The sequence below is a fragment of the Solanum pennellii genome, chromosome 4, assembly GCF_001406875.1.
Source record: "Solanum pennellii chromosome 4, SPENNV200".
Classification (NCBI taxonomy): domain Eukaryota; kingdom Viridiplantae; phylum Streptophyta; class Magnoliopsida; order Solanales; family Solanaceae; genus Solanum; species Solanum pennellii.
Window position 1 is genome coordinate 70,721,849 of NC_028640.1, and position 27,787 is coordinate 70,749,635.

General features: G+C 32.9%; 3 protein-coding genes across 3 annotated transcripts; 2 read left to right on the plus strand and 1 right to left on the minus strand.

Annotated features, from left to right (window-relative positions):
- The first annotated feature begins 6,924 nt into the window (after positions 1-6,924).
- LOC107018198 lies at positions 6,925-9,899 on the plus strand. Its single transcript, XM_015218616.2, has 5 exons — positions 6,925-7,388; positions 7,473-7,546; positions 8,338-8,461; positions 8,621-8,905; positions 9,372-9,899. Exons 1-5 carry the CDS (start codon positions 7,263-7,265, stop codon positions 9,624-9,626), a joined length of 864 nt encoding a protein of 287 aa, XP_015074102.1. The 5' UTR covers positions 6,925-7,262; the 3' UTR covers positions 9,627-9,899.
- A 7,944-nt stretch (positions 9,900-17,843) lies between these two features.
- On the plus strand, positions 17,844-23,144 carry LOC107017301 (putative pumilio homolog 8, chloroplastic). Its single transcript, XM_015217564.2, has 5 exons — positions 17,844-19,728; positions 19,825-19,987; positions 21,178-21,341; positions 22,312-22,567; positions 22,781-23,144. The coding sequence occupies exons 1-5, from the start codon at positions 18,443-18,445 to the stop codon at positions 22,886-22,888; spliced, it is 1,977 nt and encodes a 658-aa protein (XP_015073050.1). The 5' UTR covers positions 17,844-18,442; the 3' UTR covers positions 22,889-23,144.
- Positions 23,145-23,418: 274 nt separating this feature from the next.
- LOC107017949 (annexin D1-like) lies at positions 23,419-25,734 on the minus strand. Its single transcript, XM_015218252.2, has 5 exons — positions 25,517-25,734; positions 25,168-25,313; positions 24,566-24,784; positions 24,028-24,240; positions 23,419-23,917 (listed from the first exon to the last, which is right to left on the minus strand). The coding sequence occupies exons 1-5, from the start codon at positions 25,590-25,592 to the stop codon at positions 23,627-23,629; spliced, it is 945 nt and encodes a 314-aa protein (XP_015073738.1). The 5' UTR covers positions 25,593-25,734; the 3' UTR covers positions 23,419-23,626.
- Between the last annotated feature and the right edge of the window lie 2,053 nt (positions 25,735-27,787).

Genomic DNA, 27,787 nt, shown 5'->3' on the forward strand with positions numbered 1-27,787 from the left:
GTAGCCTGAAAGGTTTTGGGTTTAAAGATACCGGCTTTGCCACGGGTTAACATGGGATGAGTATTGGGGGGTGGCACGGGCGGTGGTGATTCGGGGGTGGCCGGGAAGGACCCAAAACGGATCGGGCTGGAGATGTTGTGGGTATGGGGTGGTTCGGGTTGGTTGTGAGTGTGGGTGGTGGTTGCGGGTGTATTGTGGGTGACGGTCGAAGGGGTGATGAGGGGTGGTTGGGTAGTGGGTGGAGGTGTGGGGGAAGGTGGTGAGGGACCCTGTGAGTATGTTGGAAAAAGGGGAAGGACGCCAATGAATGATGTATTTGTGGAGGAGGAAATAGACTCGTAGGGAAACTCATTTTCGACAAATTTGACATGACGAGATATGTAGACTTTATGAGTTTGTGGGTCAAGACAGCGATAACCCTTGGAGGTAGGATGATAGCCCAAAAAAATACAAGGACGGGATCGGGGTTGTAATTTGTGAGTAATATGAGGGCGTAGCCAAGGGTAGGCAAGACACCCAAAGACGCGGAGGTTGGTATAATTGGGAAGTTCTTGGTAAAGGAGTTGATAGGGTGATTTGTTGGAGAGAGTGTGACTGGGCATTCTGTTAATGAGGTAGTTTGCGGTGGCTAGAGCTTCTACCCAAAAGGAGACAGGGAGATGAGATTGATGTAGAAGAGTAACCACCGTTTCAATGAGATGGCGATGCTTACGCTCAGCCACCCCATTCTGTTCGGGAGTGTATGGACAGGAGGTTTGATGTATAATTCCCAGGGATTGCAGAAACTGGCCAAAGATGTTATTGACATATTCCTTTCCATTGTCACTTCGAAAAAGTTTAACATGAGAATTGAATTGTGTTTTGACCATTTTTTCAAAAGTGACAAAGGTGGTGTATGCCTGTGATTTGTGTTTTAGTGGGTACAACCAAGTGTATTTTGTAAAATCATCCACAAAACAAATATAATAGCGAAAACCAGCAAATGAAGGAACAGCAGTAGGACCCCATAGGTCAGAATGAATAAGTTGAAAAGGTGCAGTTGTACGCTTCTCAGATAAAGTAAAAGGTAATTTATGAGATTTAGCAATTGAACAGGAGTCACAATTGTTTACATGAATGGAAGAAAAACCTAATTGAGACATTAAAGAATTTATTATTTGAGTAGACGGGTGACCCAGACGACTGTGCCACAACAGACTGTGGCCATCAGCCGAAAGAGCCACCGGAGCCACAGGAACGCTTTCTGAAACTGGGTGGGCAGACGAACTTGTGCCAGGAAGAACGTACAGACCATGCTCACAGGGGCCCTGAAAAATCACCCTCTTGGTAGTATTGTCTAGGATCTGAAAATCATTAGAGGTGAACAAGAGTGAGCAATTATTGTCTTTTGTGAATTGGTGAACTGAAAGGAGATTGGATTTAATAGAAGGGACGTGGGTAAGGTTACCTAGGTGAAAGATAGCGGTGGGGGTTTTAATGGTACCCGTGCCAGTGTGAGAAATATTAAGGGACTCACCGTTGCCAACAGTAATACCATTGGAGCCATGATATGGATTTGGAGCGTTAAGCTTGGATAGATCAGAAGTAACGTGCATGTTGGCCCCAGTATCCAACAGCCATTCAGAGGAAGGGCCGGCTTGAGATGCATAATTGGCACGGTTATCACTATTTCGGCTCTCCTCATACCGAAACCAGCAACGAACAGCGGTGTGTCCTGTTTTCTGACAGATTTGACAAGTTGGACGATCCCGCTCGTAAGTGCCCTGCCCGCCGCTGGAAGATGACTGCCCGCCGCTGCCGAAGGAGTGCAGGCTGTTGTTGCTGCCGTGCTGCTGACCGTCGTACGGCGGACGACTGCCCTGCCGACCGCCGCGCCCGCGGCCTCCGCTGTTTCTGCCGTAGCCATGGCGGCTCCCCTGCCGGCCGCCACCACGCCCCCCGCGATAGTTCTGGCTTGCGGTGAGGGCGGTGGCCGGCTCCATAACAGCGGCTTCTCGGAGAAGAAGTTTGCTCTCCAGATCCACGTTGATTTCTTCACTTTTTAGCCACGAGGAGAGAGTAGCCAGGTCAACGGGCGTTGGACTGATGCGAACCGCCTGTTTAATGGAGGAGTAAGCTGATGGGAGCCCCCGAACGACGCACATGACGAGATCTTTTTCGGGAATGATTTCGTTCACGGTGTCGAGGGCTGTGATGATGGTGGAGACCTCGTCTAAATACTCCGCCATAGTTTTCGTGCCTTTGGTAATTGTGTGGAGACGATCACGCAATTGAAAAATATGAGAGTGGGAAATTGATGCATAGCGTGTTGCGAGGGCCGTCCACAGGGCTGAAGCAGTTGTGTAGGATCGGACGTGTTTCTGAACCGTGGGAGAGATGACCGCAATCAAACATGATCGGATCTGGCCATCCACGGCTTTCCAGGCGGCATGGGCCGGATTGGTTTTTTCTGATTTGTCCGTGGCGGTGATGACTGCCGGCGGCGGTTCTGTGCTTCCATCGACGTATTTGAGAAGGTAATTGGCCTCAAGGGCTGTAAGAACGGTGATTTTCCATGTAGGGTAATTTATGTCTGATAATTTTTCGGGAATCAGGGCATGAAGATGCCTGAGAAGGAGTTTAACGCCAGAAGGAAGTGAATCGAGAGGATCCACCTCGGTTGTCATGGCTGCCGCCGCCCAAGAGAAGAGAGGGAACGATCGGTGCCCTAAAGAGAGAAAAAAAATACTAGAGAAAAGAAGATCTAGGTTTTCTGGCTCTTGATACCATGAAGGAATATTGATTGTATTGAAGTGTTAACCTAATAAGGGAATACATGGGAGATATATATCGGAGAAGGAGTACTAATGCTAATAGGACTTGGATTAGTACACAGTAAATACTAATATTATGTAATACTATTTATCTAATACTATCTGTTATTAAAAAGGAATGTTATTGTTGATGGTTCGGTGCTATTTCTAGATCTTAATTTCGATTTCTGGTTCAGGAGTGACTAGTCTAGATGTCTTTTCTAAAAGAATATTCCTTACTATTTCAGGAATGAATATCTTAGAAAAGACATCTCGACTAGTCACTCCTGAACCAGAAACCGAAATTAAGATCTAGAAATAGCACCGAACCATTAATAAAAGAAATAGTAAAGAATGAATCTCTTAGAAAAGACATCTCGACTAGAAATACAACTTGTAGAAGGCTCTCTCCCTCTACCTAACGGAGTAGCCGAGTAGGCACTAATCATGGGATTAGAGAGCAGTTACCGACCATCAAAAGATCCACAACTTTATAAGTTACGCATGCAATAATATAAATACATTCTATGTTTCTCTCTCTTTATTTTGTGATACAAAACTACCTTTTCGATAAAAAATCTGAAATTGAATGTATTTAATTCACGGAGTCTATCGAATTCTTTAAATTGTATTTTGTATTTGAATTTGTAAAAATCAAATAATCCAAATCTTTAATAAGGAAAAGAAAAAAGCAATTCAATATCATTAGAATACAAAACGTAAGCCCTAAAACAAAGACACGAAAATTGTTATGAAAGAAGAAACGTACAAATGAAACAATTGTTTTTTACATAAAATAAATATATATCCTCATTTTAAAAGAAAATAACGCATAGGTAAGAACTTTTAAGTTGTTTTTTAAGATTCATTTGTTTCATTAGATTAGCATTAAAAAATTCGTAGAAAAGTTTATAACACGCTAAATTCATATATTTCAATAAAAAACAAAGATTAATTACAAAAAATAGAAGAAAAAAAGAAACTTGACAATAAGAGACATATTCGTGCATTCCCGGGGTGGGGAAGGAGCGCGCCACGACTTACTTACTCACGAAGTTCAAAATGAAAGGGGACGACCCCCCTTACAGCCTCAAGAAAAGGAAAGATACGATCTCTTAATTGCTCTGAAATAATTTTGTTATATTAAGCGTGAAATAAAAAAAATATGCGTATTATTCAAATAAATAAAAAATATGTGCTAAAAGGTGAAAACTCAAGGAAGGTTTGTGAAATTAATCCATATTTTTTTATCCATTGAATTTGGTGAAATAGAAACCTTGGTGCTCGTAGCCTATCTAGTAATAATCGATGGGGTCAAAATCGCAGTAGATGACAGAAGAACAAAAAATGCAGATCATAATTTATAATAATTTTAATAAAATTAGATCAACCAGAGTCTTAATTTTAGCCAAAGAATTTGGCTTTAATTTCTTAATAAGCTATAATAAGAAGCTATTAAAGCCATAAATTTTGGACGTGTCAATTTTGGTTTGACCTTTAGGGCATTAATTCCAAGCTCAACCACTCCTTATTTTAAAACAATTTTCCTACTTCTACTATTTTTTACTTTTTTTTTTCATTTCTTTTAACGAGTGTATGTTACACGTAATAATAGATTATAGCTAGATAGGAATAACAAAAATTAGAGGACATGTGGAAATTACTTACAATTATAGAAATTATATTATAAATTACTTTATTTGTTGTAAACGTGAGCAAACCACATAATACGAATGCCTCGAGTTTTTTTATGAAAAAAGATGTGAAATGTCATGTGTAGTAGTTGGACAATATTCTACATTCCCCTAGCTAGCTAATTCTCAATTATTCAGTATAGCGATAGACGTGAATCGATTCGTTTCAATTTATTTTTTTGTCAATTTAATCTTAAATGCTAATTTATAAAAAAAAAGATTCAAGTCTATATAAATATATCATTGGTTAATTTTTCGTAAAACTCTGGTACACTCTAATACCCCTTCATACCTAGAAGGATAACTAAAGTTTAGATCGGGAGCCTAAATATGAGTAAACCTATTTTTAATATCATGTATATATATAATATCTGAGCTAAATCCTGAGAAATAGTTATCCAGGTTCATATAAAAGCCCGCTAAAAGTAATGAGCGATTTATATATAATATATGTACAAACAACGTATATCAGATAAAAAAGTAAAACAATTAACTAAATCCGATCGATTATCTGTATAAATATTTTTTTCAAAAGTAAAAAGAAGTAACTTTTAATAAAAGATAACAAGGTTATTTTATGTTAATCAATTTAAGGATAATATTAACAATTATAAGGAGTACATAAACTTGAAAGTTAAATTAAACTTTAAAGAATCTTGAATTTTGTTCGTTATGTTTTGTGTGTTTTCCAAGTTTTATAGTTGCAGAAGACAACGTGGAGGAGAAGAGTGGAGTTTTAACTTTTAATTTTAATTTTAATTTTAGATCATAACCCACATGATGTGTAGGGGTCCATTCTCTGACAATTTTCACATTCTTATAGACTTTAGATTATTTTATTTTATTTATCCAGCAAACCTTATAGTAGCTTCTTTTATTTTATTTATTTTTTCACCTATTAAAATGATGAACTATTTAAAATATTGTCATGAATCGTAGTCAGAGTAAGGTATAATCAGAAGCACCAAACCAATGTACATCCTTTTATTTTATTTATTTTTTAAGGCATATCATTTATTACTATTGTTGGAAATTCAAGAAATCGTTATGACATTTTCCCATTGGGCTTGGGAAAACACGATTATAGATTTAAAATAGTGTTTTCATCTCATAAGAAATAATAATTAAAAATGAAATTTTGNTATATATAATTATAATGTTTTCAATGTTTAATTTTACTATCTAACCGATAACACGCATAAATAGAAAATACAACAACAATAACGTTTCATGAACTTTTATCGAAGATATTCAACTGTGATGCGGCTGAACTATGAGTTTGTAATGTTTGCTATGGTGATTAATAAAATCCTATTAGTTATCCAAAGAAAAAAAACGATAATGTTCACATTAAAAATTTTATAAATATGAAGAAAATCAAATGTTCACATATTTTATTATTAAAATAGAAAAATATTTTTAAAAAAACCTTCTATTCAAGTGAAAATAAAAGGAGATAATAAACATAAATAGTGCTCCTTCTATTCTTTTTTACTTGTCATATTTATTAAGAAATTAATGTATATTTTTTGCCAAACTATTGCTATTTAAAAAACTTTTAGTATTAAGCCTCGTAAACTAATTTCAAGAATGAGCATTTCGTGTTGAGGGAAAACACGAAAAGATGATTATCTTTTCTTGATATGTTAAAAGTGATAAATTAAAATCTATTTTAGAAAAAGATATATTTTGATAAATATAATTTCTTTGTCCAATAATACTTATCTGTTTAATAAGAGAAAAAATACTTATTCTCTATTGAATTTATACACATGTTAAAAAATATAAATAGAAGGTTGATTTTATTATCACTTTTTGTAAATAAATTTTTTATCTCTAATTATTTGTTCAATTTTCATTTTTTTATTCCTTTTTACTTGCTCATTTAACAAATCAACAAAGAAGTTTTTTTATATATTATATCCTCTATTAATTATTTTAGAAAATATAGTACTTTTTGAAAATTTTAAATTTTTAATTCATTCACTTCATAATTAATATGACTTAAATGGTAAACCCGTTATATCAATTACTGTTTTTTTAATATGTGTGTCAATTCAAAAGTGGATAAGCAATTAGATCAAAGCATGTAATAAATAATATTTTAAAAATATAATAAATAAACAATTATAATTAAAATATAAAATTGTCCATTAATTTTATCAAGTGAACAAATATTATTACACGTATCATAACAGTACCGTGACAACTATTATTGGTTAAAAATTACTATAAGTTTTAAGTTGTGTAAAATAATAGGAGGGCATTCTTGTAAAGAGCTAAAAATGATCTGGACCCACCTACCGACACGTGCCTATCAAAGCTGTGCACATGGTTTCACCCCGCACCCTCTACCCACTCCCCACGCCCAAAAGTTAATTAAATAATTAACAAATCTGGCGGAGTAAAAATTCAAAAAAATTTAAAACCCCTGAGTAAATCTCTCTCTCTTTTATTCACACACAGTAACGTTTCTAATTTCCCCATTTTCCTCTCTCTCTCTCCTTCTCTATCTATCGTAGCTCCCAAGTCCCAACAAACACTCACTGCAAGCAAAAAAGCAGAGAGTAGTAGATTTAAAGGAAGCACAAAGCCCACCCTTACAAAAAAGCAACTAAAAAAATACCTTCTTAATTCAGTCCTTATTAGATCTCTTAAGTTATTCCTTTCCATTCACAGAAGCTGAGGTGAAGAGGCGTGAGAGCTAGTTCGAATAAGATTTTGTTCTAGTTTTTTATTTTTATTTTGTAGCATTTGTGGTTATCAGAAAAAAAAAATGGAGAAAAGCACTCCAGTTCGAAAATCTCACACTAACACTGCAGATCTGCTCACTTGGTCGGAAAATCCGCCGGAAAATTCCCCGGCAATCGGTTCTGCTGCTTCCGCTGCCCGGTCTCGTCAGGTGAGGATGATTGTTCTGAAAAATTTAGAGTTTTATATTTTTTTTTACTCCTTGCTTGATTTTTTTTTGTTGGTGAAATGGCAGCCGTCCGATGGGATCCAAAAAGTGGTATTTGGTGGTCAAGTGACTGATGAAGAAGTTGAGAGTTTGAACAAGAGGTGAATGGTTCAGCTTTTGCGATTTTTATTTATTAGTTTTTGTTTTTTCGATGTATGTATATTTTTATAATTTTGTTTATTTATCTGAGCATACGAGAGGAGTGAGGAAATTAAATGCTTCAATGAGCAATCATAGTACGGAGAATTTGTTTGATTGTGAGTATTTTTTGTTTGTTTTCCTCTTATTTTTTGGCTTTATTCTTCACGGTTTCAACAATGCATTTTTCTCACTTATTTTTTTGTTCCTTTCTGATCCTGCTATTAATTTGCTTACAAGTCTCAAATGAGTATAATTGATTTAAAATGATTTGTATAGTTGATCCTAACTAGTCTTAAATGAAGTTTTGTACTAGTTGTATCAATTTGACAAACAATTTCGTTCATGCATTCAGATCTGTGTGTTGCGATTGCTAAAAGTCCATTTCCAGCATCTTGTCGATACATCTATCTCCATAGTTTGTTATTCAGCTATGACACTAAGTCATATACTATTAGACAACCAGATAGATATTTGATTGTGTTAGTCATGGTAGTTTGTCGTACGAAAGGTATTTTTGCCTTATGTTATTTTGAAATGTCCTTTGCAGAGATCCTCCAGGGACTACAATTTTTTCTGCTTCCATATGATGTTTGAATCATGATTTATATTCTTTGTTGTGCTGTTGTATAATCCTGGCATCTCAATGTGTCCTGATACATATGATTAATGAAATATTGGAATGCTGCAATTTCCTTGTTATTTGTTGCTTAAGTTGTATTCTTTAAGCTGAAACTGTTTGGCACTGTCTCAGGAAACCTTGTTCTGGTTATAAACTAAAGGAGATGACAGGTAGCGGTATTTTTGTAGCTGATGGAGAAAATGGCGTTTTAGAATCTGACAGTGCTAATCCTATTCCAAATAGAAGGATGTATCAGGTACACTTCCCAGTTTATGTTATCTAAGTATTTATCAATTCATCATAAATGGTCTTCGCACCCTGTGTATATATCTAACCGAATAATCATCTATGAACTACGAATGGTCTATATATATAACCTCACGACCGGACTCTTACACGTGCTTTTTGTCCCCAGCAAGCTGTATCTGGTATAAGTCAAATTTCATTTGGTGATGAAGACACCGTGTCTCCAAAGAAGCCAGTCACTATCCCTGAAGTGGCAAAGCAGAGGGAACTAAGTGGAACTCTAGAAAGTGAGTCTGAGATGAAGTTGAAGAAACAAATTTCTGATGCAAAGACCAAGGAGCTCGTCGGACATGACATTTTTGCTCCTCCACCTGAAATTCAACCTCGTCCATCCACTGCTCGTGCATTGGCATTAAGAGAAAGCATTACCATTGGAGAAGCTGCACCAACTAATGTATGTACATCTATCAATTTCTTTATGTTCGCTCTACAACTGCAAAATCCCACATTCTGTTTGCGCTTTATAGGGTCACCTTTACCCAATACTTGAGCAGTATAGTTGAAATAGTAAAGATCTGCAGGATTTAGATCCCGTCCAGTAGAACTATTCTTAGTGTTAGTGGACTATCTGAATGGTTCTACTTCCACAAGAAATTATTGATTACCTAGTTTGTCTTTAAACATATAATTAGAGAGAGTATCAGTGCATGTTATCAGGCTTTCTCTAAGAAATGTAGGCATAACTATGCTTATCCCGAGGATGGGTGAAGCAAGCAGTTTCTCACTCCTATACTAGTTGTTAATCAATTTATGGTCTTGCTTAACATCTCTCATCTGATTTCTGATTCCTTCCACCATTTATCAGCAAAATATGTTCAGCCTCATTTTTGTTCTTTTTTCCTTTCTTGGTCTTTTAACAGGGTGATTCGTCTGGTGACGAACAAGTGGTCAAGACAGCCAAGAAGATTCCTGAAAAGAAGCTTGCAGAGCTCACAGGAAATGACATTTTCAAGGGCGATAATCCTCCAGCATCAGCTGAGAAGCATCTGAGTTCAGCAAAGTTGCGAGAAATGAGTGGAAGCAATATATTTGCAGATGGGAAAGTAGAATCTCGAGACTTCTATGGTGGGGTTCGCAAGCCTCCAGGTGGTGAGAGCAGCATTGCATTGGTGTAACTTGCTAGGTCTAACTCAATTTACATCATTAATTGTGTTTCCCTTTTTATTATCCATTATTTGTAGTTGGGGTTTGGTTCTGATGTGATTTGACCAGTGTTCTGGAATTTATTATGTCCCTAGGATCTTATTTGACATGTCAACCAGAACTAAGAACTTTTGGCTAATTGGGTTGTATGTTGTTCATAAATCTCTGTTTCTGGTGGACTTTGTTTTTGTGATAATGTGTCATCTGAGTTCAATTAATTAATTAAATAGTATTTGTGTCCTTTATATTTTCTGGGTTTTTACATTTTGTAATATCTCTTTGCTTGTTTGGACTCACACTTGTGTTAAAGTTAAAAAGAAAAAGAAAACCTAACCATTATATAAATACTTTGGTTCTAAATTTAGTGGGCTTTTGAACATAAATTTATACAAATTGTCTTTTTAAAAAAGTTGTGTTAACTGTATGTTTTGTTAGACACTTGTTTGGATTATCCAAGAAATTAAATCTTTGTACTAAGACAAATCTGAAGAAAATAAATGCGAATAGACAATTGTTGAAAGTGACATCGTTGAGACAAAATTCTTCACTTGGAAAATATTTTGATGGAATCTTATGGTATTTGATGGAATAAACAAACTTTGTGGTTGGAAACAATATAATGCTTTTTCTTATTTTATGACATTATAGTTTTGTAAACGTATAATTTCTAATTTAGATTTGCTCTTAATCTTAGTTCTCTTTTTATCAATGTTATTTGTGATGTTTTTGATGGGTCAAGTGATGAGACAATGAACATTAGAATTAGGGTTAACGGGTCTTCAAATTGGGCGAGTGAGTTTTATTAAGTGAAATATTAAACAGGAAGTGAACTTTTAATTATCATAAAAATATATTCTACCAGCCATGTAAGTGTCACGTAAGATAATAATAGAAGTGGTCACATTATGCTTAACTATCTAAAAGCAAATATTTGCTTAAAGTTGGATGACAAGGGCAAATATTTCAAAAAAAATGACAGAAGTATAAATATAACCTTTTTCTAATAGTATTAAGGGCAAATATAACCCCTTTCCGTAACATAAATACCATATCTGCCTTGTCACAGTGTATACTTTTATGAAGAAGGGAGAACTTTTTTTCCTTATTTCTTGATTCTTAAAAATCTATCCATTAATATCATTTCACACAATTTGATATACATGTATGAAGATAATTTATACCGGTATACACATTTTGAAGGAAAAATCAACACATGTATATTGTATATCATTCTTAAATTCTACTTAAATAACTGATATATAATCATTTATACAAATTCTATACTTATACACTATGATATACTAGGATAAATTCTATAATATATACACTATGATATACAAGGATAACTTATGCAACATAAAAATCAGCCCATATGTATCGTGCTAAAATTTGTTAATAAGCAACATATTGTAGCAACCAGTACATAAAAATATGAAGAGGGGAAAATTTTGTCGCAGATCTTTTTTTGCTTTACTTCATTGATCGTCAAGATAGAAATTGAAAAATCGGTGACTGTTGACAAATTCCCCAACCATGGTATCGCTAATTGAAGTAGAGAAAATAATAATGATAATCTATAAGAAACAAGAATTTTCTAGTAGAAGAGAGAACGGTTAGCTATCTAATTTACAAAAAAAAATTAAAATAAAAAAAACTAAAATAAAAACTATATAATGCCAAATATTTAAAAGAAAATAATGCCAAAATGTAAACGTAAGCTACTTTCAGCCAAATTTCAAGTCATGTTATATAACCATGCCAAAAAATTAGAGAATTTTGTCTTATTTCTCATTTGGTATATAGTGGTTTTGCAATACCATAAGATATAAAATGTTAATTTGCTCGAGAAGATAATTTGACATAGAGACATATATATAATCATATCAATTTAGAGTTCGAATTCTTAGATGTCCTAAAAGTTAGTCTTTGGCATATATTTTAAGAAAAATAGGTTTTTCAGCACGTGTATTGTACATGTACGTGGGTTAAAAATAGTATAAAATTATGTAAATTAATAATAATATTTTTAAAATATTTTTGTAAGTAATTATATATCAAGAATAAAGTGCAGGTTTTTATGAGTTAATTGAGATTAAAAAGATTTAAGATTATCTTAATTTATGAAGATAAAATTATTAAAATTTAAAATTAGGTACATATTATATTCAAGTAGTATACAATTTTATAAATTAATATTTATAATTTTAAAAAAATATTTTGATCAAGTGATTATATATATGTGAAAAAAATGAAGTGCAAATTTTTGTGAATGGCTAATGTGGATGGTTGAGTGATGATTTGTTTTTGGATGTCAAGATAATTTTAAATTATAACTTAAAGAATAAGGATTATCAGTAATAATTATGCACATTATTTTTTATATCATTTGATTTTGCTTTAGTTTTAAATTTTTAAAGAGTAATATTATTCTTAACGATTTTTAAAGTAATTTAAAAATAAGTTATAATTATAAATAAAATATGAAAAAATATAATTTTTTTGATAAAACGATGTGAGTACGTTTTGTTCTTCTTATGAATATCCAAAGAGTTCACATGATAATTCCAGATATTATCTTTATGAATAAGCAAATGTGTATGGAATATTTGAGATTTCTTTGAGAAAGACAATATTTGATATCTTTGTGAATGTAAAAAAATTATGGAGTATTTGACATTTCTTTGAGAAATAAAATACAATATTGATGTCTTTATTATCTCTTTGTGAATATTGAAGAGTTATGGAATATTCTTCAATGAAATATATAACGTTTCATCTGATTCATTCATAAGATTCATAAATATACTTTTAACTTGTAGTCACATCCAAATAGAACTCTATTTTTACCAATATTTATCACTAAATTTTTCTCAAATTCTACAATTTTTAGTTACAAACTTTTACGATTTCAAAGGTCAATTTTTATTTTTTTTTGATAAACTTGAAAAAATAAGTTTGAAGATGTACAATTATTTCAATTTCTTTTGAATTTCCAGCATTTCAGCTTTAACGCAGAGCAGAAATAAACACTGCGAAGACTTATTTCTATTACTGGAAATTTTCCGTGATCCGACACACAGTACCTACCAAAATTATATTTGTTTCTAAGTAGAAAAATAATATTAATAAATAATTTTTAAAAGGATCGATTACAAATTTAATAATTACTAAGGACAAAATATTTCTAAAACTATGATACTAACTACTAGCATCTCAGTATAGATTTTTAATTGTTTGATTCAGTATTTTAATAAATGATTTGTGCTTTTCTGATCAAAATTTTAGTGTTAACGCTTTTCAGCTTTTTGAGATTTAAACTATATCAATTTATTCAACGGAGAACGAACAGCTCCAACAACATTCAAATTATGGGTAAATAAGCATCTGTATAATTTTCTTGGATATAATTTGGAAAAAGTTTTACATAATTTAATTTCTAACTTCAACTAAAGTTTAACTTATTCAAATTATAAATAAAGACATTAAAATCAATAAATATAAGACACATTGTGAAATCGCTCAACAACTATTTATGGCGAAACAATCAAGATTGATAACTAATTCCATGTTGTAATTCCTGAACCCCCATTTTCATATCCAATCATTATAATATTTTATTAAATTACATATAAATAAAAAAATTACTTTACATATCGAACATTAGAAACCTACCCTCTGAGTCCCCTTAATCCCAATCCGCCCCATCATTAGCTCTTTAATTCTCAAAATAATATGAAATGCGGGACAGTGAATCCTCAAATCCAACCATTACACGAACTTTTATGTAGAAAAATCAGTCGAACAAAATGCATGGCTTAACAGTTAATAACTACAAATATCGCAATACTATAAAGAGGCAAAATAATCAAAATTCATCACTTATCTCATTTTGTACTCCCCAAAACCCTATTTTTCTATTCAAACAACATAAAATTTTATTAAAGTACATTTAATAAATATTTATACTTGCATATCAAACATGATGAAATAAACAAAGAAACCCCTCTTCTAGATAATGGCAAGGACATTACTGAAATAAAAACTATCAACAAAGGACAAATATAGTATTTTTTTACTACTTAACANGAAACCCTATTTTTCTATCCAAACAACATAAAATTTTATTTAAAGTACATTTAATAAATATTTATTGCATGTCAAATACGATGAAATAAACAAAGAAACCCTCTTCTAGATAATGGCAAGGACATTACTGAAATAAAAACTATCAACAAAGGACAAATATAGTATTTTTTTTCTACTTAACAATATTATAGTTATGGTTTCTGCAAATCAGAAACTGGTTTTCTCATATAAAATCATTTTAATAAATAATAATTGAATCAATATTTCACTTGGACTGGAATAACAATTTTTCTGAAACTAAAAAAAAGCAGTTCAGAAAATTAGTTAAGTAAAAAAAGAAACAAAAATAGCCACGTCCCGCAGCCTTTAGTACGTACGAACGACNAAAACCCTATTTTTCTATTCAAACAACATAAAATTTTATTAAAGTACATTTAATAAATATTTATACTTGCATATCAAACATGATGAAATAAACAAAGAAACCCCTCTTCTAGATAATGGCAAGGACATTACTGAAATAAAAACTATCAACAAAGGACAAATATAGTATTTTTTTACTACTTAACAATATTATATTTATGGTTTCTGCAAATAAGAAACTGATTTTCTCATATAAAATCGTTTTAGTAAATAATAATTGAATCAATATTTCACTTGGACTGGAATAACAAATTTCCTGAAACGAAAAAAAGTAGTTCAGAAAAATAGTGAAGTAAAAAAAGAAACAAAAATAGCCACGTCCCGCAGCCTTTTGTACGTACGTACGACATACTGCGCAAAATAAAATTACAGGCAGTTGCTGTGCACGATAGTGGGCACTCTGTCAGATTATTTTGCTTAGTACACAAGAAATTGAATGTTTGGCCATTTATCATATTATAATTAGTGTAATTTAACTTATTCACCTGAATTCAAAAAATTTTATTAAAAAAATTTAATATATAAATATTTTGTATGAAGATAATATTTTTAATGAAGATAGTTCAATTAACGATTGTAGACTATATGTAGCTACGCTACACTGAATAGAGTATGTGGCTACGCCACACTGAATAGAGGAATGGATCATTTCATCAAACTCATCACGTGAAGATCTTTTTCCTCATGTTAAGATATTGGATAAGCGATTTTCAAAAAATTTATATTTTTTTCAATTATATAAGAAATTAATGTTTAAGAATATGTAATTAAAAGGAGCTATTGATTCGGTGATAAAAGAAGAAACTCCATTATGATGTAGATTCGCAACCCTTGGAGTCATATATACCAACAATTTTTTTGTCAATTATTATTGCATATTAGTTACTATTTTATTTTACTAGAAATTTACAAACTTAATATTATAGCATAATAAAATCTTATTTATATATGATAATGATAAAACTCAAGAAAGTATTTGGATAACAAATTTCAGGCCTTTATTTTTTGTTTGTTTGATGGACAGGCTCTGAAGTATTAACTGTCTCAGTAAATCAGGCTGTGTCCTTTTTGTTCTTTTGTCCCCTTCATTAATGAACACTCAAAATTTCTACTCCCTTTTTTTCGTTTGAAATTAATTGGAACAGATATTATTTTGATACATATTTTATAGAGAGAAAAAAATACATGTAAAAGGTGATTTTTTTAACTCTTAATTAAAATCTTGTTATGATTAGATTTACAGAAGAATAGGTTCTATACTTCTATTAACGGATTTCTAGTTACTAGATCCAGAATCAAAGGTACTAACAACTAAGTTTNATTATATAAGAAATTAATGTTTAAGAATATGTAATTAAAAGGAGCTATTGATTCGGTGATAAAAGAAGAAACTCCATTATGATGTAGATTCGCAACCCTTGGAGTCATATATACCAACAATTTTTTTGTCAATTATTATTGCATATTAGTTACTATTTTATTTTACTAGAAATTTACAAACTTAATATTATAGCATAATAAAATCTTATTTATATATGATAATGATAAAACTCAAGAAAGTATTTGGATAACAAATTTCAGGCCTTTATTTTTTGTTTGTTTGATGGACAGGCTCTGAAGTATTAACTGTCTCAGTAAATCAGGCTGTGTCCTTTTTGTTCTTTTGTCCCCTTCATTAATGAACACTCAAAATTTCTACTCCCTTTTTTTCGTTTGAAATTAATTGGAACAGATATTATTTTGATACATATTTTATAGAGAGAAAAAAATACATGTAAAAGGTGATTTTTTTAACTCTTAATTAAAATCTTGTTATGATTAGATTTACAGAAGAATAGGTTCTATACTTCTATTAACGGATTTCTAGTTACTAGATCCAGAATCAAAGGTACTAACAACTAAGTTTTGGACAATTATTTATTTATTTAGAGAATTAAAATGTTTCACCACATTTTTAGAAAGATAATAATAAATATTTTTGAATAGTAGTAAAATTTTATTTTTCCTAGAAGCAGAGAAAGCAAAAAAATAATAGTGATTCAAATAATTTTTTAAAACCATGATCGGCTCAAGTTATTGTCCTAATATTAGAAAAAGTAGTTAGTCAAATATACTATTTTTTAAAGCACTTTTTCTAAAAGTATTACAAAATATATTTTCTAAAATAAGAAACTATTAAATGCTTGGTCAAACATGTTATGAGATATAAATTTTCAAGATCAAATAAATTTACTAGCCACAATAATCTCCTACATATTTTAAATTTTTAATAGATTATTAAGACATAATTAAAGGGAATTTTTTGTTCTTTCACTTGATGAGAGAAAAAATAGCAAGTCGGTTAAAAGAGTTGATTAAGCTTAGGCTTTGGAGTAGCTACTAAACATAGTATAATAACTGAAAAATCAAAGCTTGGTTAAGAAATACTAAAACTAGTTAAATCTAAATTATATTATCTGTAATTTCTCAGCAATCACCATCAATTAAAAAAATCGTTTCTTTTATCTTTTCCATAATTATTAAGAAAAAAAAGTTGGAACAAGAGATTACTAAAGGTATGTTTGGTGCGAAGGACATTATTTCTTAACCATTTCTCTCGCTAATTAACTTTCTAATTTCTAAGATAATATGAAATTTGAATCCTCGAATTCAATCATTACACAACTTCTATATTGAACAATATATCGGACAAGATGCACCGCTTGACAACTACTGTTGTCGTAACGTTACAAAGAGGTGGAACAATCAAAATTAATCACTGATTTCATTTTGTAATCCCAAACCCCCATTTTTAAACCAAACATCATAATATTTTATTAAATTACTTCTAAATAAAAAAAAATTACTTACACATCGAACATAAGAAAGCTAGGCTTCGAGTGCCCTTAACCCCGATCCGCCCCATCATTAGCTCTTTAATTCTCAAAATAATATGAAATGTGGATCCTCAAATCAAACAATTACACAAACTTCTATGTGGAGAAATTAATCGGATAAAACACACCGCTCGTTAATTACAGGTGTTGCAACACTACAAACAGGCGGAGTAATCGAGATTCATCACTAATCCCATTTTGTAATTCTAGCACCCCCATTTTCCTATCCAAAAATCATAATATTTAATTAAATTACATATAAAAAAAATTACTTACACATCGAACATAAGAAAGCTACTCTCTGAGTGCCCTTAACCCCAATCCGCCCCATCATTAGCTCTTTAATTCTCAAAATAATATGAAATGTGGATCCTCAAATCGAACAATTACACGAACTTCTATGTGGAGAAATTAATCGGACAAAACACACCGCTCGTCAATTACAGGTGTCGCAACACTACAAACAGGCGGAGTAATCGAGATTCATCACTAATGCCATTTTGCAATCTCCTAAACCCCATCTCCCTCTCCAAACAACAAAATGTTTTATTAAATTACATATAAATAAATATTTCTACTTACGTATCAAACACTAGAAGCTCCCTTAGCCCCAATCTGCCCCTTCATTAGCTCTTTAATAATAATAATATGAAATGTAAAATTGTGGATCCTCAAATCCAACCATTATACAATTTCTATCTAGAGAAATCAATCGGACAAAACACACCACTCGACAATTACTGATATCGTAATGCTATAAAAAGGTAAAACAATCAAGATTGATCACTAATCCCATTCTATAATCCCTAAATCCCCATTTTCCTATCCAAACATCATAACGTTTTATTAAATTACAATACAAAATAAAAGAAATTTTTTACTTAGTATATCAAATACTCAAATACTAGAAGACGTATGTTTTAGCAAAATATTTTTTTTAACACCAAACACACCCTACCAAAAAAAAACCACCTGCTTTGTCAGATTCAGAGCCACCCTTTTCTCTCTCTCTCTTTCTCTTTCCTTTTTCTACTGGCTGTGTGATTACTGAGTACATACAATACAAATACTGCGAAACTTTGCTCCTTCATTTTAATGGCGTGAGCACAACCATAACCAGCACTGTCCTCTTCTTCTTCCCACTCATTACCAAATACCCATCTGTTATCTTCTTCAAAAAAAACCCAAAACCCCAAAACAACAGAGTAAAGATCTTCTTAAATTCCCAATGACAAACTTAATCTTTTGTACCTAAAATTCTCCAACATATCAAAGATATGAATGTATTGTTTTGGGTGTTTTAATTACTGGGTTTCTTGATTTTATCTATGTTTAACGTCTTACAATAGTTGTACGTGTAATTTATGTTATAATATTAGCTTGTAAAAGAGTGTTGGGTTGTGATGTATAGAGGTAAAGAGAAGGGCATTGAGGGAAAAATGAAGGGTCATGAAGAAATGCTTTGGATGTTGAAGGGAGACGTTTCGTATTTGAATCATCAGTATCATGATCAAGGTGATGCGACAGCGATGATGGGGTTTTCGTCTTCGGGTTCGAGTTCGTTGGCTGGTGGATTTGGTTTATATGGTGATGAATCTTGGAATGTATTTGATCAGAATATTCATCAAGGTGGTGTACTCGATAACACTCATCATCCACTACACCTGGGAGGTTCTGGTTGGTCTTCTAACATGTTTAATGACCAAAATTTTGATAAAGTTGTTGATACGGGTCTGTCTCAGAGATTTTATGGGATGAATATTGATGATAAGGTTGATCATTTCTTCAATGGAACAGGAAATTCTCATCATGGTTTTTGTGATTTTCAAGGGTCAGGTGGAGGAGGAGCATTAGGCCATAGGAGAGAGAATTTGTGTGATTCAATGGGGTCTGTTCATCTTAATCCTCTGTCTAGAGACCTCTGTAAGTATCAGAAAGAGAAAATTAACTATGATTACTGGTGTAACATGAATAGGCCTTGTAGTAACGAGGGCGTTCGATACTCAGAGCACAGTGGATTTGATGATGTTGGTGTTGATAGGAGTTTCTTTAGCTCGTTACATGGCTCTCAGTTGATGGGATTAAGTTCTGAATATGATTGTTCCATTGCAAAGCAAAGGCCTACTAGCATAATGAACCACCCTTTATCTCCATTGCCAAGTTCAAGAAGCCTAGATAGTTACAGTTGTGAAGACAGTTTCATTATGCAAGGGGAATGCTTAAAATATGCTTCTGAGCAGAGAGGTTTAAAGGGTCAGAAGAAAAAAACAAGGAGTGAGATTAAAATGGAAAGGTTGCAAGAGAAGAAACCGGCGAGAGATGGCTTATTGCATTCTGGAGAATCTTGTGAAGTTCGTTTAGGGGAGATTGAATTCCAAGCAAGAGGAGCAAGTAGAAATGATTTGGCCTTAAAGGATGGAAATATACAGAACCATGTGTATTTGGCAGCAAAAGATCAGCTGGGGTGTAGGTATTTACAGAGGATATTTGATGAAGGGACCTCTGAAGATGTTCAGATAATATTCAATGGCATCATTCATCATATCTTTGAGTTAATGAAGGATCCATTTGGGAACTATCTCGTGCAGAAACTACTGTCTGTCTGTAATGATGAGCAGAGAATTGAGTTTGTGCTCATGGTGACTAAAGATCCAGGAGAGCTTGTGAAAACATCTAGGACAACACATGGGTAAGAACAGCAAAATTCTGCTCAATCTTTTTTCATATTATTGATTCTTGAACTGTCATTTGTTTCAACTAAGTTGCAATCATTTTCTTGTTTCAGGACCCGTGTCGTGCAAAAGTTAATTGAGACAATGAAGACCAGGCTGGAAATTTCCTTAGTTATAAGGGCTCTTCAACCTGGAATTCTTAATCTCATGATGGATGTCAATGGAAATCATGTGGTTCAGCGTTGCTTGCATTGTTTAAACAAGGATCACAACAAGGTGTGCCATCATTTTCTGATTGAACATAAGTGGACTTGTTAGGTGGAGAATCTGATAAACAAAATATATTCATGTGCCTAAGTTACTTGTTTGGGAGTACTCTCAGTGGCTTAATATTAGACCACCTTCTTGTTGGCACAACTTGAAGGCAAGATAATGTCTTGAAACATAGTAGATTAGCTAACAAATGTTTCTGAAAAGCAGTATTATTAAATTTACATTCTGACTTGATGGTTCTAGAGAGTCATTCATCTGTTTTCCACACTTAAACATGGAGTGGAAATACACATGTTGACCAATGCTACAACCAAACACCAAAATATTGCATGTCAGCATCAGATGTTTGTTCAGAAAATCACTGAGTCCTTGAGGATAATTGGAGCTGCAGAGTCATCAAGATGGAACTAAACAAAATTTGTCATCCTAACAAAATAAGAACATCAGGCTAGAGCTTGATTATTAGAAGCAGAGGGAAAATACTCTCGTTTTGATACATTTCTAGTGTACTAGATATTCTGTTGCAATTGGTTCTTCCATTATTCTAAATTGTCTAATCTGATTAAGTTTTCCTATCATACTCAGCTAGTATTTGGCCTTAAGGTTTTCCTTAGACGTGATAATCATGTACACTTCTTTGATGGGGTTGAGATTTGAGAAGGTATACATGTACATGTTGACGCGGGCCGCTGTGTGTGCTTGACAAAGTTTGTAAAGCAATAATCACTAAATTCACAAAGAACTCAATACTGTTAGTTATAAAGAAAGGTGAAAGGAGTGGCAATCGTTTATCTGCATGTTATGTGCTTTTCTTCAGGTATTTTGTTTCACAGGTTGATAGTTTGAACAACCTGTATTCTTCAGGTATTTTGCTTCATAGGTTGATAGTTTCAACACCCTGAAGACTTTCAGTCAAAATATGTACCCCTTTGCTTTCAACATCAAGTTAGTTTCTTATCACATGGGATGTACTGTATCTGAAACAGACTATTTTGTTGTTGTTGGAATTCATTGGAACAGAATATCTACATGAGTGCGAAGTATCTTGGGGAGATCACCCTAGTTGAGCACGTAAACCAATTGTCGTTTCCATATCTGTACAATATCTACTCAAGATATATATAGTCTGATTTGCTTTTAAAGTATTAAATTATTTATTCTAAAATTGGTCTGTCCAATGAATCACTGTGCAGCTTATTTTTGATGTCGCGACTAAGCATTGTGTTGATATTGCAACACATCGTTATGGTTGCTGCGTGCTGAATAAATGCATCACTTATTCAACTGGAAAGCAACGTGACAAGTTGCTTGCTGAGATTTGCACTAATGGGCTTAAGCTTGCTCAAGATCCTTTTGGGTAAACTTCAGAACTTCTACTTTGGTTCTTTACTTAATTGATCTTTTAGCTCAGAACCTTCCTAAGATATTTTAGAGGCAAAAGGGACTTGCTGAAAAAACTCATTCTGATTAAGTATCACATGATGGCACACAGTGTTTTTTTACTGTTCTAATGTGTGTACTACTAGTTCAAATTTTGGAAACATTTAGAATGCCTGCATATTTTCAAGTTATCTGCACCCTTGTAAGTGTTATATTCTTCCAGGATCATGTTAAATAACCATGTTACCACATTTGAGGCACTAGCCTCTTGATATAGATTAGCAGTAATCAAATGCCAGCAGACTCATAGAAGTGTGTGAGAGTGTTTATAGAATATGGCTCAGCAGTTGGCCTCTTATGGTTTTGTATATCACATCAACTTTTAGGTATGTATTCAATTGACAAATTTAACTGTCATCCATTGGAAAGATGATTCCAACAAACTCGGAAATAACTACCGAGACGAATAGTACTTGATTGTTTTTGGACTTCTTTTTAATGGAACATCTGAACAACATTAAAATTCATTTGATTATCTTGTACACATTCCTTCCTATATTGCGAGGTAATCCCATTTCTGTACTTTCATTACCAGAACTCGCTCAAGGAATGAGTGGTCTAGATTGTTTCACTCTACTGGTAGTGGAGTTCTTCTTTTTCTCTTTTTGGTCATGATAGGGAGTTCAATGGTGACATTTTCTGCCTCTGATTTAATCCCCAAGTGCACCACAAACAAGCAACTCTTCAATCTATTTTACTTTGTCTTCTTGAACTATGCCTGCATTTCATAAATATTTTCTTTTTAACATCAAGAGAAATATATATGCTGTGATTTTTATCTTTTCCTTGCTGCAACATGAGGTATTGCCTGCATAGTCATTTTGTGTCGTCTTTCGGTTCCGTTCCCTTTCTAGAACTTATTGGAATTTTCTCAACTCATGATACAGGAATTATGTTATTCAATTCATAATAGAGTTAAAGATACCCTCTGTTGCTGCCATGTTGCTCTCTCAGTTTGAAAGGCATTATGTATACCTCTCAAGGCAAAAGTTTAGCAGTCATGTTATTGAAAAGCTCCTGAAGTGTTTTGAAGAAGGCAGGTCGAAAATCATCAATGAGTTAGTCTCAGAACCACATTTTGATCAATTGCTGCAAGATCCCTTTGCTAACTACGTGATTCAGTCTGCACTTGGCGTTACTAAGGTTAGCATTTGAACTTGTTATGTTTCTGTAGACACTTGCATGTTTTAAACTTCTTGTTTCCATATACTTGGGATTCTTCAAGCTCTGATTTAATACCAAGTGTCGTTAATTTTTATGTTCAAAGTAGTTACATAGGGAAAATCTGTTTAAAAAAACCAGGTGACTGTTTCAGTGATTGCATTCTTATTCCTTGTACCTTTTACGTTGAATCAGGGACCGGCTCGAACTTTGTTGCTTCATGCTGTGCGGCCTCACATGCTTCTCCTGCGAACCAGTCCATACTGCAAGAAGATCTTCTCTCGTCGACTACTGAAGAAGTAATGCTCCAAGTGAGAGTAAAATGTTGTTGTTCTCTTACTATTACCTTATCGATTTAGGTAACTGGATGTGGAATGTATCTTATCTACGATCCTATTAAGGTGATCAGTAACATATTAGACTGTTGTATGTCATGCAACAATTTTGGTTGATGCCTCTTTGTATGATGCTTTTTTGCTCAAACTTTAAGATGTGTAAGATTGTAAGGGATGGTGACAGTCTTTTGACTCATCTTTAATTAAGTTCCTGTTTTCTATTACTGGTTACGATTTTCGTGCTTATCTGGTGTATTTAACATCAAGGAGTTAGCTTTGTCTTGTATTATGCATAAATTGAAGTAAGATTAGATTAGATGAAGTGACATTGATAGATCTCAACTTGCTTGAAAGTAAGGCGTAGTTGAAGATTATTGTAGTGGCTGCAAATCATTAGAAAACATTTTTAGACAGCACAATNTATTATGCATAAATTGAAGTAAGATTAGATTAGATGAAGTGACATTGATAGATCTCAACTTGCTTGAAAGTTAGGCGTAGTTGAAGATTATTGTAGTGGCTGCAAATCATTAGAAAACATTTTTAGACAGCACAATGTTTCATATTCAAAGTTTCTCACAAGAAGAAAAGGACTAAAAGCTCATGTGAAACAGACCACACTCAATCATCAAACACATGCCAACTCTGAAATACATGGGCATATTTATTCTGGTCATTATAAAACAGAAGTGAGCCAATCCTCTTCTCATTCCTCCTCTTGTCCAAGTAAAGCCACCAGCATATTCTCATAATCTCCTCCTGTATCTTTGGCAATGGCGCGACCCAGAGGAACGCTATCCCTCTTCTGGTACTCGTTAGCAATAGTCTTCAGATCGACCTCAGCCCTTGTAGCGATAACTCGGGTTAGATGATCTTCCTCTGTTCCTCTCCTGTTAATTGCATCACGAAGAACCTCCACGAAATAGTGCTCGGGGTAGACAAGACCTTTTATGGTGGCCCTCAATAGTGCAACAAACTCATCATCATCTTCCAATTGCTGCACATTGACAAAAGAACTCAATAACTCAATATAGCAGAAATAAAAAGCCAGTCCTACAGTAGAAAGGCGTATGACTAAAAGAAATGAAGCAACGGATGAATCTGTACCTTTAAGATATCCTCACCATATTCATCTTTGTAATGATTCAAAGTAGCATTGAGTTGCGCTTTGCTCCTTGTGGCTAAAATTCTAATGACCTCATCGTCACTGTAAGCCTTATCGGAGATCTTCTCATGCAGCACTTTAGATTCTGCTTTAGCAAGTCGCAAGTCCACCTCATCTCCTCCATATCGGTAGGAGCTCACAAGAGGTACCAAAAGCTGTAAGAAGTTGGAAACTTAAATGATCAATCCACAAAGTTAATTCACTGTCACTATTCATCCAAACAAACATGGAGTTCAATGAACATTAGATACACCCTACATTGCTATGTGGCACAAAGACATTCTTGCCTTGAGAATATGTTGCAATAACAAGAACTTTGTCGATTATATGTCTTTAGATCTCCAAAAACAGAGCAAATGCTTCATGGGCACCATTCAAACCTCATTTAATTTGACAACAACTTAATGAATTATTGTTAAGGACTCGGATACAGAGCTACAAATAAGACTACTTGCAATTAGAATGCTTTGAATGATATACCTTGCGGTGATCCCCAGTAGTGTGATAAGCAACGTCCTCTTCGAGAGATTTCTTGTTACGAGCATGATAAGCTTCTCTTGCCAAAACCAGTTCTTTAGGAGATCTGGTACAAGCTATCTCCACAAGTACAAAGTTGCTTTTTGTCCATCTCTTAGTAGCTTCCTTAGCCAAATAGGCATCACGTTCTGCAGGATCCAGTGTCCATACTACCACCAATTTCTGCGAGAAACATTCAAGAAAAAACACAAGTACAAGTGTTGGTTATCATTTCTGATCAAAGTTCACATACGATCAAAAAGTCAAAAGGCAAATCCAGGATCTCGAGTCAGTGAATTCAAAACACGTATGATTTTATTATATGTGTACACATTTTCATATTTTGACATACTAATACATATTTTTCATAGATCTGTCTCTGATCAAAAATCGAAGTTGAATCCATGATCTAGAGTCACCAGGTTCAGAATAAGCATGGTTTTACTATACGGATAACGTGTATACGTAATTCACGTCATAGATCTGCCTTTGATCACAGAGAGTAACTCAGAAACTCAAATAATCAACTAAGAATTCAAACATTATTCTGTAATTATGAAAATGACCTCAAAATCATGAGTAAGTTCTCTGTCCAACTCTTTAAGTAGATCTTCCCCAAAAGTCTCAGCATAAGTCTGTCGAATCAATTTGCGTTGAGCCGCATTTCTATGAGCCAAAATTGATATAATCAACTTCTCATTCGTTCCCCATCCTGTAACAATCAAATCATTCCAGAAGTTAAACTTCAAATATCAATTTTGAAGTTAACATCACCGATCAATCTAAAAAAAATTAAGATCTCTATAATCGCAAAAGATAGTAAACAGAATTTAGAATATGCTAGAAAAATCAAAGTAGTGAATCTGTATATTCGTTGTTGAGAGATTTAATGGTATTATAAGTTGACTTCAATACCTTTGAAAGCAGATCGGAGTTGTTCACAGTCTTCAGCGACTGAAGGAACTTCTGCCGGAACTGTAAGACTTGCCATTTTTCTTCTTCTCTGTGTGGGCAGGAGGAGGATATGATTGTCAAGACTCGAAAATGCAGGGTGATGAGTTGGGAGTCAATTTTTTCCACATTCCTTCTTCCCTTTTTAAACACACAAAAATCACTGTTGATCTACAATAGGGCCCTCGCGTGGAGTGGTAACACAATCAATCAAATTAAATCATAGCATCTCGTTTAATAGAGTTTATAAGAATAATATTTAATATTATATATCATAATGTTTGCAATTTATTTATGTTTATATTCATGTTACTCCCTCCAGCCATCTATGAAACGGCGGGAGTATATATTTACAAAATATTGTATACTGAATAGTAGAAAAGCCGGTGAATATACAAAATTTGTAAGACGAAAAAATCTCACATTTGAACCATAACTAAGCAGTTTTTGCCATCCATAAAACTTTGAGATAATTGCATAGAATGACTAAATAATAATGTAAAATAAATATAATAGCTATCATTTGATTTATTTGTGTTCTATAGCAAACTGTTTGTCAGTCGCCTCTCTCCCTCATATTCTTGCTTGCTCTCTGTCGCTCGCCTCTCTCGCTTTATACAATAGAAATGTATAAATTGTATTTCTGTTTGTATAAAGCGAGAGAAAATTGTATATACACATGCAAATATATATATATTCCGTCCTATACACTTATAAGTATACTACACAAATATTTCCCTGCCCAAGTCTCTTTTGTCTTTCTCTCTTTCTCGTTTTATACAAATTCGAATTGTATATAATTTCTCTCTTTCTCGTTTTATACCATTTAATTCAATTGTATATTTCCTGCCCAAGCCTCTTTTGCCTTTTTCTCTTTCTCGTTTTATACAAATTCAAATTGTATATAATTTCTCTCTTTCTCGTTTTATACCATTCAATTCAATTGTATATTTCCTGCCCAAGCCTCTTTTGCCTTTTTCTCTTTCTCGTTTTATACAAATTCAAATTGTATATAATCGTCTCACACATTTATAATTATACAATACAAATATTTCCCTATCCAAGTCTCCTTTGCCTTTCTCTCTTTCTCGTTTTATACAATTCAAATTGTATATAATTTCTCTCTTTCTCGTTTTATACAATTCGATTCAATTGTATATTCCCTGCCCAATTGTATAGCGAAATAGGCATAGCTTTCAGTTATATATGTATAGTGAATTATACATATAGATGTTTGCTATGGAGCGCAATTATGCAAATTTTGCCATAACATACAAATTTGAGTTTTGTGTTTGCTATATATGAAAGTTGCCCATAAAACAAGTGCTTAAAAAACACATTTTTTTAATACTCTAACACTAAAAAAATGCTTAAAAAGCTACTTTGATTTAAAATCACTTAAAAATAACTCCATTCGAAAGTTTTTAGAACCTGTTTGTATTGATTTTTGGCTTACTTTTGTTAGTCGTACTTAAAAACAAGTGCTTATAAATATTTTTTATTTTATTTTATTCAAACGTTATGAAATTACTTAAAAAACTATTTTAACTTTACAAAACATAAAATATGTTGATCCAGGCTCTTAGTCATCTTGATTTTAGTTTTAGCCAAATTTGAAAGACAACATTTTGCAAATTTGCCCTTGTTACACTTTTCGTCTATTCATACATTTTCCGTTAATAAATCGTCTCAAATTTATGCTAATTCTCATTTATAAATTTGCCTTACTTTTGGTCAATTCATATCTTTGTTATTAGCAGATCATCTCTTATTTGTTTTTTTGTCATTGATAGCGTTCTAACGTGAAATACCTAAGATTTTATATTCAAATTTATCCATCAATTTTTTATTACTAATACATTTCAAGACTGCACAAATTAGGGTCAATAGAAAAAAATGAATTTTTTTCCTAAGCACGGATTAATATTAAANTATATTCAAATTTATCCATCAATTTTTTATTACTAATACATTTCAAGACTGCACAAATTAGGGGATTTCGTAGTGTCAATAGAAAAAAATGAATTTTTTTCCTAAGCACGGATTAATATTAGATCGTGTTTTATAAGTTGAAGACAAAACTAAAAGTCAAAATTCCTTATAACTTAGGTGTCTTTTTGGCTTATAAATCAAAAGCTATAAGCCCATTTAAACAGACTCTAATGCCCCTTGAGTGTTCTATGTAAGGCCGTTTATGTGGAAACTTATTTAAAAATAACAGAGAAATTTGTTTCT